At 39.3% G+C, this 16140-nt stretch overlaps 1 protein-coding gene across 15 annotated transcripts in view; it reads right to left on the bottom strand.

Annotated features, from left to right (window-relative positions):
• Window positions 1-16140, bottom strand: part of REPS2 (RALBP1 associated Eps domain containing 2) — a 264766-nt gene that overhangs the window by 48113 nt on the left and 200513 nt on the right. For 12 of the 15 annotated variants that reach the window (XM_069100687.1, XM_069100686.1, XM_069100685.1 and 9 more), the window contains 2 exons: window positions 5324-5385; window positions 3084-3179 (listed from right to left, as the gene is read on the bottom strand). In XM_069100687.1, the coding sequence (XP_068956788.1) occupies window positions 3084-3179; window positions 5324-5385 (158 nt within the window). The remainder of the gene's footprint in view (window positions 1-3083; window positions 3180-5323; window positions 5386-16140) is intronic. The other 3 variants (XM_069100673.1, XM_069100678.1, XM_069100681.1) reach the window with 1 other exon arrangement.

The raw sequence follows: 16140 nt of genomic DNA, 5'->3' as shown, positions 1-16140 counted from the left end.
CACTTCAAAAATTACTATAACCCACACAGGAGCATTAATAGTCTCTCCTAATGCTCTACTTAAAACAAAATCAAATTGGTATAACCTACAAGGGAGTATGAATTGGATTTACAAGCATCTGATTTTCATTTAATGTAGAGTTTTTTGTTTTGGCCACTGGACAATGTAAACCTCACAAAATATTTTATTGAAACCTGTGTTTTCTTTATATGTAAAGAAATGTTTTTAGACAAGAAGCCATTGCAGCCACTTAACAAAATGCCAAGAAAGATTGTAGACACTTTATTTATTTACCTTTCAACAAAGATTTTGTTCCTGTGAGTAGATCCTTAGGGCAGCTAGAGGGTACAGTGGACAGAGCACTGTGCCTGGAGTTAGGAAGACCCATCTTCGCAAGTTCAAATCTGGCCTTAGACACTTATGAGCGTTGTGACCCTAAGCAAGTCATTTAACCCTTTTTGCCAAAGTTTCTTCTGAGCGAAGGAAAGGATTGACCAAACACTCTAGTATCTTTGCCAAGAAAACTTCGATGGGATCACGAAGAGTCACATTATTGAAAAACTACTGAAAAATGAGTCTACCTTTAAGATAAAATTATACCTAGACAAAACAAAATAATCTGCCATGCTCAAAAGCACAATCTTTAGCCTAATTAATACCCTCCTCCCCCTTTTGTTCAGAACTAGAATAGCAAACCTTTTTTTTAAAGAAATGAAATTCTCATTTTAATCCATGATAAATGCAAATGAATAAAAAGAAATTAGTTTTGACAGAAAAGCTGAATTTTCATTTGGATGATTATGAATTAGACTCTTACCACCACTGATGCCTTCTCATGTGATACTGATGTAGTTGGGTTCTATAAGGTTTTGCTTAGATTTGACAGGCTCTACCACGAAGGAAAGGCCCTGAGTATTGTCCTAGTGACTAAATGTGTGTAAGCGATGAATGTTTGGCTATCATGACTCCTGAAACAAAGAAAAACACAAAATGACCCCCAGTTTTATGCAGTTTCCTTCTGCTTCTACAGTAGATGGTAGCAGAGAGGCAAAAAACTGCCAAAAAAAAGCAGTAAGAAGGACAATGCTTAGACTGTCTATAAATATTTTAACTCTAGATACTCAGCATGCAAGATTCTGGTCCATCAACTAACAAAATGGAATATTACTGCAAGAAATTTTTTTCATATCATTGACTATTTGCTAAAAATGAAACCAGAAGAAAAAAGGAAGCTTTAACAATGAAAGGCTGGCAGCTCCCTCCCTAGGTTCTGACACGAAAAAAGGAGATATGTGGAAAGTGCTTTGCAAACCTTAAAGTGCTGTAGAAACACCAGCTGTTAGCATTGGCTGTGATTAGTAGGAACCTAGACACTTATAACGCAGCACTAGAATACATAATATATTACACAGCAATTTTCTCCTCAAGGAAACTGTGGGGCATGAAAGTGCTGGAGAACCTTTTGACTCAGGCATGCTACCACTAGTCCCATGTGCCCAAAAGATAATAGAGGAAAGAACGCTTAGGGATAAAAATGTTTATAGCAACCTCTTTTTGTGGCAAAGAATTGGAAGTTAAGAGGTACTCATCAATTGGGGAATGGCCGAACTAGTTATGGTAAATTAATATAATAGAACACTATTGTGCCATAAGAAATGGCAAAAGGCTTTAGAGAAACCTGCGAAGATTTGTATGAACTGATACATACTCAGACTGAAGCGAGCAGAATCAGGAAAACAATGTCTACAAGAAAAACACCACTGTACAGACAACTTCAGGAGAGTCATAAAAACTCTGATCAATGCAATGACCAACCATGGAAAGGCCCGATGATGAAACAGCTTACCTTCTCAAGGTTAGGCTAGGTTAGGTTGTTGCCCTTCTTCCTTGAAGATGAATCACCATGACATCACCATGTTGGAGTCCAGGTACCGTGTGTCAGACTGTGGCTGATCAGACCACATGAGCTCCGAAGGCGGTAGACCACAGGTCAGGCACAAAGAGACCGTAAGAATATGTGGGATGGAGATGTCCCTAAATGTGCACATCTCCAGGTTTTGGTTTTGGTTTGTTTTTTGAGCTATTGAAATCTGCTTTGCTCATAGAGCCTTCTTTGGTGCAGGCATGCTATGCTGGGCGGTCCTTTGCCAACATCTCCTATTTCATGCAATTGATTCCAAAGTTCAAACCCAACCACCTTCTAAAAAAGATAGGTTGAACTCACAGTACAGAATCAGACACACACATACAACACACACAGAGACATAAGCAACATGGGGAAATTGAAGGGATATCCATCAATTGGGGAATGGCTGAACAAATTGTGGCATATGAATTAATGCAATGATATTGTTCCATGAGAAATGATGAGCAGGCAGACTTCAAAAAAATCTGGAAAGACTTGCGTGAACTGATGCGGAGTGAAGTGAGCAGAACCAGGAAAACATTGTACACAGTGATAGCAATGTTGTGCAATGACCAGCTTTGATAGATGTAGCTCTAGATTACACATATTATTTTTCCTTTTTTTCTTCCTCATGGCTTTTCTCTTTGGTTCTATTTCTTCTTTACAATATGACTAATGTGGAAATATGTTTAATATGATTTTACATGTATGGCTTATATAAATTCGCACAACAACTTGGGGAGGGAAGAGGGGAATAGGGAAGGAGAAAGAGGAAAAAAAATTTTTTTTGCCCTTTTGGAGGGCAAAAAGGGGTTAAGTAACTTGCCCAAGGTTACACAGCTAGTTTTTTTGTGTGGGTGTTAAGTGTCTGAGGCTGGAACCAAACTCGGGTCTGCGCCACCTAGCCACCCCAAGAGAAGGAGAAAACTTAAAACTCTAAATCTTATGAAAGTGAATGTAGAAATCCAAAAATAAATAAATAAATAAATAACATGGGAATTTTTTTATATCTTGCATATCTGTTACAAGGATTTTCTGTTTTTGTTATTTTTTATTTGAGAGGAGAAAGGAGGAAGAGAAAACAAATTGTTGTTAATTGAATTTTTTTTTTTAAGAAAAGTCACAGGAAGAGATGGCAGAATCATCTAGGAAATCTGTGTCTGTCCTTGTTACCTACCTGCTCTGGAAGTCTGAAATCACCATAGGCTGGTAGCTGGCCTGGAGGTTTGGGCTGGCTGATGGAGTCATTGCTTGTGTTATGGTGTAAAACCTGCTAGACAAACAAGAAAACTCATCAAGTTCTTTCCTTCTGGCTACACAAATAAAGGTAACAAATTCTACCTCAATACACTGGTGTAAGGTTCAAGCCAAATGATCAAAGATTTCAGATAGCAGCAGCAGAATTCAGAGCAGGGAAAGAGTAAAGAAAAGTGAGAATCATCATGAATGCTTTTTTTGAGACCAGTTTTCTCTGTGTGCCTTCATGTTGGCAGAACACATTAGCTACTAGTTACCAGGTTTGGATTCTAGAGAACAATCACTAAAAAAAATGGCATGTGAGAATGACTCTGAACTCTGGGATTCCATCTGTTTTAGATGGAAAAAATCCCAAATTTTTAAAGATGACACTGGAATTGGGATCTTAGGATGAAAGATTTAGAGCTGAAAGGGTCCTGAGAGACCATTCAGTCTAATACCCTTCACTTTACAGAGGAAGAAACTGAGGTCAAGAGAGGTTAAGTGACTTTTCCCAGGGTCAAATCTAGTAAAAATGTGTAAGGTCAAATTTGAACTCTGACCTTTCTGACTACAATTCTCATGCTCTATCCATTATGTCATGTTGCCCTCCCTCAATTTTCACTTAATATTCCAGATCCTTGCCTCACAATGATGGCAAAACCTTTAAATCTAGAGGTAAAAAGATGGTTCTTGGGCAACTCTAATGTGAGGTGTCCAACCTGAGGGCTGCTTACGCCAAGATTAAAATGTAACTGGGAAACATTTTACAAAATTAATAAAAATACAATAAAACACAGATATCATTAATTTATGATTTTTCTAAGTCAAGATGAAGCACACAGTTGCATCTCCATTTGAATTTGATGCCACTAGCCTAGAAAATGAGTACAGCACTTAGACAGATACATAGTGGAGTAAAAACCAGTGAAAGCCATTAGGCAGCTTTGTTGAGACAGTGATTTAAAGGGTTTCTGACTTGTCCTTGAGTCAGGGAAGACAGACCTTCAGCTAGTCGTTGCAGCTACCTTATTATCCTTCAATTGGAAACAAATACTTCAGTTTTCTGAGGGGGTAAATGGATGAGGTAAATGAGCTGGTCACAAAATTGCTCAATTTAATCTGAAGTCAACTATTTGTCTCATGTAAATTAACTCCTTAGAACTATGGAATGTCACACGGCAGAAATCTGGACTCTTCCTGTAAAAGAGTCCCTAATGTTTACCACAAAATACTTTTTTTTTTTTGCTTTTTGGAGGGCAATTGGGGTTAAGTGACTTGCCCAAGGTCACATGGCTAGTTTTTGTGTTAAGTGTCTGAGGCCGAATCCGAACCCAGGTCCTCCTGACTCCAGGGCCAGCGCTCTATTCACTGAGCCACTTAGCCGCCCCACAAAATACTCATTGACGAATGAAAACTGGAATATTTCAGTGGTCAAACTGAAAATAAGACATAAGGAAGGGCATTCTTGCAGAGGGGACTAAGAGAACTGTCATCCCTATAAGTCAAAGTGGAATAAAACAATTCTAGAAACTGCCCTGTTAACATCTATCAGCAGACTTGATAAAAGGGGGGGCCCACAATACACTCTAAAATTACTGCACTCTTACTCCTAAACAACAGGGGAGTGGGGATTTGATGAAGAAGCACAGAGATGCATGTCAATGAGGTAGACAATTCACATACAAAACAGCCTTCCCTTCTCTGCTGCCTTGGCATTTTGCTCTTAGGACACCTGGGACAATAGACAGCTTCACGCTGATCACCACTCAATTTCATCCCTGCTGCTGCTCAGCCGTAAGTGGAAAGATTTCAGGACAATCTGATCCTGTTCTTCAATGACTATGTCTGCTCCAATGGAGTAGCCCTTGTAGGTTATCACATTTCCCCGCCCTGCCACCCCCCACATCCCTTTGGGTTATAATTGCAGTAATTCTGCTGGAAAGCAAAGTTGCACAGCCAGAGATCTGTCCAAAGGATAAAGTCATTGGTTCAGTGGTCTGTTGAGCAACTCACCTTTTAAGGATAATAAAAGTTGGCTTCTTTTGCAGACTATATGCTTTGCCATACACATGAAAATCTGCCTGATTCATTTGTGTAAGTCAAACAACTGTGTGCACAGGGCTGTTAGCATTATATAACATTCATGTCAAAACTGCTGAGATCAAATGTGGTTCCTACCTGGGACACAAAAGGTCTGGGGGGAAGAGCCGGTGGTGGCGGTAACAGTCCTGGTTTAGCAGCTGAAAAAACAAACCCCAATATATTATTATAATTTCATTTAAAGGTTGAAGAACTTTTGTTTATAACCAGGAATATCTGAAATGTTTTAAACATATAATGTAAGTCTATTTCTTCTTTAAAAAAAAAATAAACAGCTAGCATACATTATTTCTAACCATTTCCCCCCACTTTATTCTGACAGCCAAATCCAAGTATTTATTGAAGCTACTCTTTTTAAAGGCTTTGAGCAGAGTGGAGTAGAGTGTCATCACATAGCCGTGAGAATGGAATAAAACGTTTTAGGAAGTCAGCTGTTATTCAGGGCTTTATCACTTACTTCAGGATAACATAGCTCCCTGGCCTTTCTGCCTTTCTCTTGCTTTTTGGTCACTGAATTGTAAATAAACATAGGTAATAAACCAGGAAAAACAAAACAAGGGGTAGTCAGTTTTTGTTCAGTCGTTTCAGTCGTGTCTGACTCTTGATGACCCCATTTGGGGTTCTCTTGGCAGAGATGCTGGAGAGGTTTGCCATTTCCTTCTCCAGCTCATTTTACAGATGAGGAACTAAGGCAAACACAGCAGTAACAGTAACACTAGGCAGTAACAGAGGGCAGATTTTAACTCAGGAAGATGAGGCTTCCTGACTTTGGGCCCAGCACTCTACCCACGGTGCCACCTAGCTGTCATTCTATGGGAGGCCATTTTTCCTAAATTTTTGCAGATATTTCTCTAAACTGAGTCAGAACAGCTCAAGGCAATGGCAGGTTGGGGGGCAGTGAGCTTTCTTAATGTAACTCAGAGTAATGTAATGCAGTCTTTCATTCCAAGCTTAGTGACCTGAGATGGTAACAAAACATGTGGCCCATCCATTGTTTCTCTCAATCTGTCTCTCATTAAATCCATGACACACTTTACAAGGTCAAGCTGCAGGGGTGCCGAGGCTTTGGTACAGACATCTGTAATATCAGGTGGGGTTGATGGAAGTCACTTGGAGTTCCCCTTGAAGGGCCCCCTATCAAACACAAACTTCTGAAGCCCCAATCAACACTTGGATATTTCCCAAACCAATGCTTTTTCCTTTGGAAAAGTCCAAACAACTACACTTGAGTAATTTATATACAAAGCAGAATTTTATTCCCCAAAAATGCTAAAGAAGTGAGAACATCACCTATTTTCATTTTCTCTATAACGCATCAATCTTTAAAAAAAGCATAACTTTACAGTCATTTCAGCAGTAAAGACATCCAGCCTCCACAAAGACTGCGTCTTCCTTGTTTAACGTCTGCTCCCTAAACCAAAACGCACACAACCATCCAGAAGAGCTAAGCACCAAAAACAAAAGCAAAAACACCTCCAAAAAAGCAACAGCAACCACTTTTTTTTTGTCTTTGGGGGGTGGAAGGCAGGGCAATTGGGGTTAAGTGACTTGCCCAAGGTCACACGGCTAGTAAATGTGTCGAGGGTCTGAGGCCTATTTGAACTCAGGTCCTTCTGACTTCAGGTCTATTCACTACACCACCTAGCTGCCCCCCAGAGAAACTATTTTTAAGATAGTTAAAATATTTAGTACATCTAAAGGTAATTAAACATTGCTCTGAGGATGCAATAGACAAAATGAAAATAAAAATCACAACATTTCTTTTCAGATTGCCAATAGAAGTAGACTATCATTTCTCACACTGTGCTCCCTTCTCTCTGATACAGCCACCACCGCTCAGGTACACACACCCATCATCTCACCTGAACTCTTCCAGGAACCTTTGGTTAGCTCCCTGACTCAAATCTCCTCCCGTCCAGCTCATTCTCCACTCAGCTGTCAAAGCGTGCTTGTAAAGCATAGTTCTGACCTTGTTACCTCCCTTTTCAATAAACTCTGGTGGGTCCATAACCTCTTCAGGATCAAACTCTTTACAACCTGGCCCCTCCTGCTCTTGACGCCGTCTTACATTTTCTTCATTCCCCACATACATGGTGATCCAATAACTTGCTTCATTGCCAGTCTTCACATACAACACTCCACCTCCAAACTCTGGGCATTTTGGCTGGGTGTCTTTAGTAACTGCAATATTTTCCCTCTTGATCTCTACTTCCTGGCTTCCTCAAATCCCAGTTAAAATCCCACTTTCTTAAGAAGCCTTTCCTGATCCCCCTTACTGTTAATGCCTTCCCTCTGCTGATTATTTCCACTTTATCCTGTACATGGTTTCTTTGAACACAGCTATTTGCATGCTGCCTCCCTCATTAGATGGCGTAATCTTCTTAAAAGCAGGGACTACCTTTTGCCTTTTTGGTATCCCAAGCACTCAGGACATAGCAGGTGTTTAATAGATGTGTTTGTTCTTCTTGTGTTCAATTCTTCCTGACTCCATTTCAGGGTTTTCTTGGCAAAGATATCAGAGCTGTTTGCCATTTCCTTCTCCCGTTCATTTATCAGGTGAGGAACTAAGGCAAACAGTAAGTGATTTGCCCACAGCTAGTGTCTGACATTGGATTTGAACTCAGGAAAATGAATCTTCCCAATTCCAAACATAGTGCTCTATCCACTGTACCACCTAGCTACCCCTTTAATAAATGCTTACTGACTAACTCAAATAGAAAGAGCAAACTTTGTACTTGCATTGTCTATAATTTGAACGAGCTAATCCCGTCTACTCTACCCCTCTCCAAAATACAACATAAATTTTAGATGTTCATCCCTCTCAGTGTACTTAGAAGTTTGTTTTATTTACTTGTTGATCTCTAGAGAAATTACTATGGGGCAGTTAGGTGGCACAGTGAATACAGAGCTGGCCCTGGAGTCAGGAGGACCTGAGTTCAAATGTGGACTCAGACACTTAACACTTATCAGCTGTGTGACCTTGGGCAAGTCACTTAACCCCAATTGCCCTGCCTTCTCCCCTCCAAAAAAAAAAAGTCATGTCTTGAAATGCATAAAAATAAAAAAAAATTTTAAAGAAATTAGAATAGCAAATTACATTCAAACAATTTTATTCACCAGCATTTGGCCTGTGCTCTATATGAAAATCAACAAAACTACGAGAAAACTACTATGCTTTCCTTAAAACTTCTCCCAAAAAATGAGCTGAATAGGAATTGTAAACTTACTTGTTTAAGTTAATGTGGGACCAAATATCAAAGGTCTCAAAGAGACTACACTAAACTGAAATCCAGTTGATGGACAGAAAAGATTTTATGAATCAGAAATAGAAGACACAGTCCTGGTGTGGTATTTCTTCAGAGCATACAAAGTCCTTGCTATGGTTTCAGCAAGTATCACAAAGGAAATTGATTCATTTTTTTTCCTGGTCTCACTGTCTAAACTATTGACAAAACTTTTTCAGATATATCATTCCTAAACAAGATCCGGAGCAAAGGAATATATTGTCCCGAAATTTTAAATTTTAAAACACGGTTACATTTCATATTTGAAAATAACATTGTTGATGGTCGTAGCTACTGTGTTGTGTATGTGCAACCAAACAGCTAAGGAGAAGTCTGCCGCTATTTCAGCTGGGCATCTTCAACTTGCTGCCATCTCGGAATCTTGGCTTGAGAAGACATTCCATAGCACAGATTGCTGAATATCAAATGGTTGCCTCTCCTAGTTATTTTCAGCAATATCCGACACACTATTTCAGTTGAGTCCTTAGAGTATTTTGGTATACTACAGAATATCTGGACAGAAACCCTTAGAATGTTATAGAGCACCAGACAGAACAAAGACATAAAGAGTTCAAGAAATCAGTCGTAGGTGGTGCAGTGAACAGAGCACCAGCTGTGAAATCAGGAGGACCTGTTCAAATCCAACATCAGACACTTAACACTTACCAGCCCTGTGACATTGGGCAAATCACTTAACCCATATTGCCCTACCTTCCCCCCTCTAAAAAGCAAAAAAAAAAAAAAAAAAAAAATCAGTAGTATGTCTGGCATGGCATGAAGGCATGACATAATAATTATGGGGACCTTTAATTATCTGGACATTTATGAGGCAAGCAAGAACACGCTAAATTTGAAAAACTGAACTTGTAGTCACATGACCTAGGCTGAACTTCCAACTCTGACACTACTTGTGTTACCTTGGACAAATCATTTAAATTCTCTGGGCCTCAGTTTCTCCACCTGTAAAATGGTGCTTTGAGCTCAAACACCTCTAAGGCACTTCTGGTTCTAGATGTAGGATCCTATTTTCCTATGTACTCTATTATTCTCATTCTTACTCTCTTCTCTATCATTCTTTGTCTCTCTGCATCTCTCTCTCTTTCTCTCTTAGCTTGCCTTAATGATGATTTCAGTCTTCAAAGTTGTATGACTTAAAGAAAACTGCTCTCCTAAAAGTTATTTTCAGCAATAGGAAATTGGTTACTGAAATAAAAAGGAAGGGAACCTTTGCAGTGACCCCACTCTAACTCAGAATTTGTGGCCCAGGAGAGGAATGCAGTGCATAGTTTAACATGCACCCTATATTTTTAGAGAAAATATTTCAAAGACTTTAGAGAATGAAGAGGTAGTATTCTACAAGGGAAGTCATTCCAGGTCAGAGCTTTCACTCTAAAGAATAAAATTCTAAATATACAAAGAGAAACAATTCTGCTAAGGGAGAAAAAGCGAGAGAGTTGTCTAAATGGATCTATGGGGATGTACAGGGAAATCACTAATTCAGATTTTTTTTTTTGGAGGAGAGAAGGCAAAGCAATTTGGGGTGAGTGACTTACCCAAGGTCACACAGTTAGTTAAGTGTCAAGTATCTGAAGCCACATTTGAATTTAGGTCCTCCTGACTTCAGGGCCAGTGCTCTATTCACTGCACCCCCTGGCTGCCCCTCATTCAGATTTTTTAAAAGATGCATATGGAAGTTGGAAGCTAGAGTCATTAAGGGGGGATGAATATAAAAGCATAGCAAGATCCTGTAAGAATAGTGTCAGAAGCATTAAAAATAAGAAAGTAAGCTTTGAGGGGAAAGAATTGCTTTGTGCCTTCATTTTATAGCACCTAGCACTGTGCCTGACACAAAGTGGGCATTTAGTAAGTGTCTGCTGATTATTGCTGAAGAGGTCCCCTGTATTCTGCTCTAGTTTAGAGCACTTTATTCATAGAAAAATAATGACAAAACTAGAAAAAGTCAGTTCAAAGCAACCAGGATGCTGAAGGGCCTCAAGATGTTGCCATAAAGATATTGGCTGAAGTAACTGTTTTGCCTGCAAAAGGTGCGATCTTTAAGGATCTGGAGGGCTATTAAACGGAAGAAGAAACAGACAAGTTCTGCTTCGTCCTGAAAAGTAGAGCTCAGAACAATGGGTGGAAACCACAGAGGGGCTCATTTGGGCCTGATGTATGGAAAAGCTTCTTAATCATCTATAAAAGCAGAATGAGCTGCCTTGGACAAAGTTGTGGGATAAAAGAAAGAAGCTATAAATAGCGATTCAAATCTCTTACTAAGAGAACTAAGTTCTTACTTCCTTGTTGTAGCTGCTCCATTTCAGCTTGTTCTAGAACAAGGATGTGAATAGACCTTGCCTTGTCCCCTAATCCTAGAGAGAAGTTCATCTTCAGGCCATCCTAAAGGAGGACCAAAATGGATTTGGGGGAAAAGGAAAGAGGGGCATTGTAAAACGGGACCTGACCTGACCTCTCAGCTCAGTCCTAATTTAGAGGATGTTGGGAATCTGATTCAGTTTAAGTTTCGGCCAAAATACCAACTCAGATGTCCCAAACCCTGAGCACTTCTGTGATCTTTTAACAGTAAGCACTTTAAAATAAAAGCCTATAGATTTGGGCATCTGTTGATTGTGGCTAATATAGTTTTGTTTTTTAAAGATCCAATTATCCTAAAAAGCATCATGGTGAAGTCACTTTACATCTTAGCCTTGAGTTCTGTGTAAATCTATTTCTAAAATTCATGTTCTGGTAAACTCGATCTTTAAACTCCAAGTTCTATAATCAAATAAGCTTTGTACGTGATTGAGGAGAGGGTGTGTCTTTCAGGGAGAGCACACACACATACACACACACACACACACACATTCTTGTTACTAAAACTAGCAACAAAAAGGGTAAAGGGCTAAAAGAAAGGAAGGGAACAGGAAGGGAAAAAGTTCTTCCTCTCTAATTGGAGGTCACCCTAGTTAATGCAGATCTGTAAAGCTTCTCTTTTCTGGCTTCTCACCAACCATGTAGAAGGTCCATGAGGACAAAGGAGCTAAAACTTGAGAGGAATTAACTTCGAAGCTTTGGGGGGGGAAGGATAGTAAGCTAAAGTCCCCAAGGACGAAGCTGAAAGGAACACCAAAAAATGCTTTATGCTGAAGTGGTCCTAGGAAAACTACAGCTGGTTTATATAAGTTCTATATATCAATAGGCGGTTTCATGAATGCTCATTCAGAAATATTAATGCTGTGCCAAATTCTCCTCTGTTTTATACTGTATACTTTTGACGGGGTGCTTGGGATCTAGGTTTGTAAAATCAATTTGTAAACTCAATTTGTAATACCAATTCATAACATCAGCAATGATGGGATGCTTGGGATCTATATTTGTAACATCAGTCTGTAAAACCAGTTTGTAAAATCATACCCCCCCCTCCCCAGTCTCAGAACATTAACTCTGCCCCTTCTCCCCCCACCCAGCTTCAGAGCAATTACTCTGCCCAGCAACAACTCATGAATTAACTCAGCTTGGAACAATAACAAGCTACATCTATGAATCCTTCACAAAAGTATCTATAAACATTCCAGCTCAGGCAACTATTATCTCCCCCTTGTACAGTGTCCCGCTGCCCCCATGAATCCTTCGGTGCCCTATCTCTAGGTTGACTCCTTGGCTGCCTCAATGAATCCTTCAGGACCCTATCTCTGGGTTAACTCCTTTGCCTATTATCCACATACTGAGTCTCCACTTAACCTTGGTTCCCAGACATCAATCCTGTCAAACATGACACTGATGGGTGGCAGACTGGGGACTTCTCAGTCAGCCCTTGACCGCTAGCTGACTTAGTGACGTTTCAAACCTAAAACCACACCTCCAGGTAGCTCCCCCTTGGGCTTTTTCCCAGTGAATCATGGGCAATAAGCCTGCCCAGTTACATTAAAAATGTATGTTCCTTTAAACACTGGCCCCACCTTAACTCCTCCCTAATCCCACCATTAATCACCTAGTTAGTATAACTGGCACTGGTTCTACAATGGATTACCCTATAAAAATCTTAATTCTACCCCTTTAAGGTTGCAGGTCCTCTAAAGGACTCTTGCCTGCTGTACAGCCTAATAACCCTTACCTGCTGTAAGGTGTAACAATAAACTTTTACAACTCTAACTCCAAGTCTGCTTGGGCCTACTGAATTCTTTCCAGACTGAATTGCAGGTGTTCTGGTCTTAGATAAGATCAGGGTTCCTGCTGAACCTATTGGGAGCCATCTCTCATCACTTTGACATTCTTATCATAGTGAGGAAGGAAAAAGTTGACCTTCTTTACTTGGACAATATTTTAAAGAATGATTATTTAATATAAACAGTGATGTGCTAGAGTCAGCTTGAAAAGCTGGAGATAACTTAAATTTTCATCCTGAGCATTTACAATTCAGAAATCAGCAACTACTATAAATCATGGATTGACTTATTGTTTTGCTGACTGCCTAGACTTAATGAGATGGAGAAAATGTTAATAACACAGATTAAACTTTAAAATAAGTCTTGTGTACTTTTTTTTCCCCAGAGAGCCAGGTGTTAAAAATTTACCAGCACACCACTAAAAGTAAGACAGGTTGTAATGGGAAAAGTCAATGATCTAGTTTTTTATTTAAGCACCTGCTATGTATCAGGCACCAGGGCAGTAGCAGTCAGGGGACCTGGGGTCTAGTCCTGGCTCTGCTTGGACCTATGTGACATGATACAAGTCACTTAACATCTCTGGGCTTCAGCTGTTTCATCTTAAAAGTGTAGGATTAAGTTAGATGATCTCTCAAGTGATTTCCAGCTCAAATATTTTATGAGTCAATGACTCTATAGCCTAAAGCCAAAAGTATATATTCCCAATGAGGATTTTTACTTCAAGACAAATAGTTCAAGGTAAGAGAAATGCTCAACTCAAGCCTATGAGGGAAAACAAGGTAAAACTTAAGAGATTTACAATAACTAAAGATCAATACCAAGCTGTATTTAGACATTTAATATTATTATTTTTAAAAATATTTCTCTGTGTATTTTTTAGAAGCAATTAGTGATATTGGCGAATATTAGCTGTTTTTAACCAAAAAAAGTTCTATTTTGGAGTGTTTTTTAAAAATAGAACTGAGTGGGGAAAACATTTTTTTTTGGAGGGGGGAGAGAGAAGGCAATTGGGGTTAAAAGACTTACCCAAGGTCACACAGCTAGTGTATGTCAAGTATCTGAGTCCACATTTGAACCCAAGGCCTCCTGACTACAGGGCCATATTCTGTTCACTGCACTACCTGCCCCAAGTATTCATTTCTTTATTTCAATTACCAAGTGATTTTGGGGAGCCCGTTTGATCCCCAATGCCATAACTGAGGTATCATTTTTCACTTCGTTGTACCATGTCTTAGTTAGTAAATAGCCTTAAACATTCAAATATACACTCTGGCAATAAACATCACAGACTCCCTATCACACAGACAGGTGGGTATACGCATACACACACATACACACACTCACACAAACCATAAAACACAGTAAAGTCATAAATTATTTCAAGCTGTTCATAAAAAGTTTAAGTGCATGGCATGAATTTCATTCTCCTGTATTTTATGTGACAAAAATCCAACACTGAGTTAAAGTAGAAATAATATTTCAGACTATTTTCAAATATTTAATTAGCCAAATTCAGGTCTCCTGAATCTTCAATATACTATATGAGGGAAGGGGAGGGATAATATATGGATCAGATCTATCAAATGGCTCAAGGTAGATTACCTATAGTGCCAAAATGGATGAAAATATTCAATAATAGCATTATGCAATATTGTTGTCCCATGACCAGCATCTCAAAATAACTTCCTGCTTTGAAAAATGATACTGTTAAGAAATCTACTCTACTAGAAATAAATGGCAAAATATTGACTCAGACAAAGAAAAATGAATTCCAGTCAATAATTCAACATAGGATGGTATTCCCTAAACCATGAACTTCATACTGAAACTTAAGAACATTCATAATCCTCTATGGAGAAACTTCTAGCTCATCCTTCAGCCAGGGCTGTTTTCTACCTCTTATTTCATCCAGCATACTCATATACAAAAGAAATGATTGACCACTATACAATCAAAGCAATGCTGAAAAATATTGTTGCCAAATATAATCTCTGGTTTCTGGGAAGCTTAAATGTGTTGACTATGTTATGGTAATATAATATTAATGAAAAATGCTACTTTGGGAGGTTTGGGGAGGGCAGTACATGGGTAGAATATGAGGTGGTTGGGACGTTAGGGTTGTAACTCACTTTGAAAATGTTCATTAAAAAAAGAAACCGATACGGTTTTATTTTGAATATCTTATTTTTTCTAACTACTTGTAAAAACAATTTTAACATTCATTTTTTAAATTTTGAATTCCAAATTCTCTTCCTCCCTTCCCCCCTCATTGAGAGGGCAAGCAATTTGATACAGGCAACCCTATTTGTAAGACCAGGATTGTCAATTGGCTCTGGGTCTATTCTTGAGATCTAACAATTAGCACAGAAGAGTCATATTTTGGCACTGCTTTTTTAAATCATAAAAGTTTATCAAAACAATCAGGATATTAAACTGGAAAAGGAAAATACTCAAAACCCTGAAAACAAGATTAACGTTTATGTGCAAATTCCAGTACTCAATCACATGTTCAAGAAGCCCTTATGATACTTTCCACTGTTTGAGACAGCTGTCCAAGTTAACCAAGTCTCCTATATCCTCAGGTTTGTCAATTACTACAGGGTTGGGGCAACAAACTATATTTCAAGTTCCTAAAATTTCCTTCTTCTCTTATAATTTTGTAATGGCAAGCACAGAAGTAGTTCACACCTTGTTTCAGCTATTGAATTAACACCTTGTTTCAGTTCAAGTTTCTTTTGAGCTTTGTATCAAGTCTGTTAAGAAACAGAACATGTGAACCCCACAACTTGTGAACCCTAGAACTCATGAACTCCTGCAATAGGAAGGGGAGGAGCTAGTGACCATATATAAGAGGCCCAGGCTAGAGACAGCAGAACCGAGAAGAGGACTCTTGTGGTGGCAAAGTCAAGAAGGAGAAAACTTGTGGTGTCCTGGCACTCTTGTCTGCTCTGGCTGTGTTGACATTTGTGATACTTTGTACAGAAGCCCTGGAACCTTACTGGAAGCCCTGAAAGAGGATTTTCTGGTTGTCTGTTTACAGAAGTCCTGGAGGAGGGTTTTAGAGGTCCTGGGACTTTACTGATGATTTGTATTGACCTCTTCGACCTTGTTTGTGGGTCTGTGTCGATTTCTATGTTTGTGTTGAGTTCTCAGACCTTGTTGGTGGGTCTGAGTTGAATTCACAGGCAGATAATGAACTGATGATGGTGCCGGCAATGTGCATGAATATTATTGTGGTTCTGTCAAGCTTTGTCTTCCCAGAAACAGGAACTGTGAGGTGGACTGGACACTGCGAACTTCAATATGGAATGGGAACTGGATGAAGAACTGGACAAGGAGCTGGACAAGGAACTGGGAGCTACCTGCCTTTGAACCCAGGTGACAGTTGGAACTGGGACCATGTAAGAGGAACCATGGAAGCTGAGAGCGAGCCTCAAGTCAAGCTGAA

Source organism: Petaurus breviceps, unplaced genomic scaffold (genome assembly GCF_028583685.1).
Source record: "Petaurus breviceps papuanus isolate PSGF00001 unplaced genomic scaffold, PetGlider_PUasm1.0 419, whole genome shotgun sequence".
NCBI classification, from domain to species: domain Eukaryota; kingdom Metazoa; phylum Chordata; class Mammalia; order Diprotodontia; family Petauridae; genus Petaurus; species Petaurus breviceps.
The sequence above is the reverse complement of the archived record's forward strand: the minus strand, read 5'-3'. Positions and strand labels throughout refer to the sequence as shown.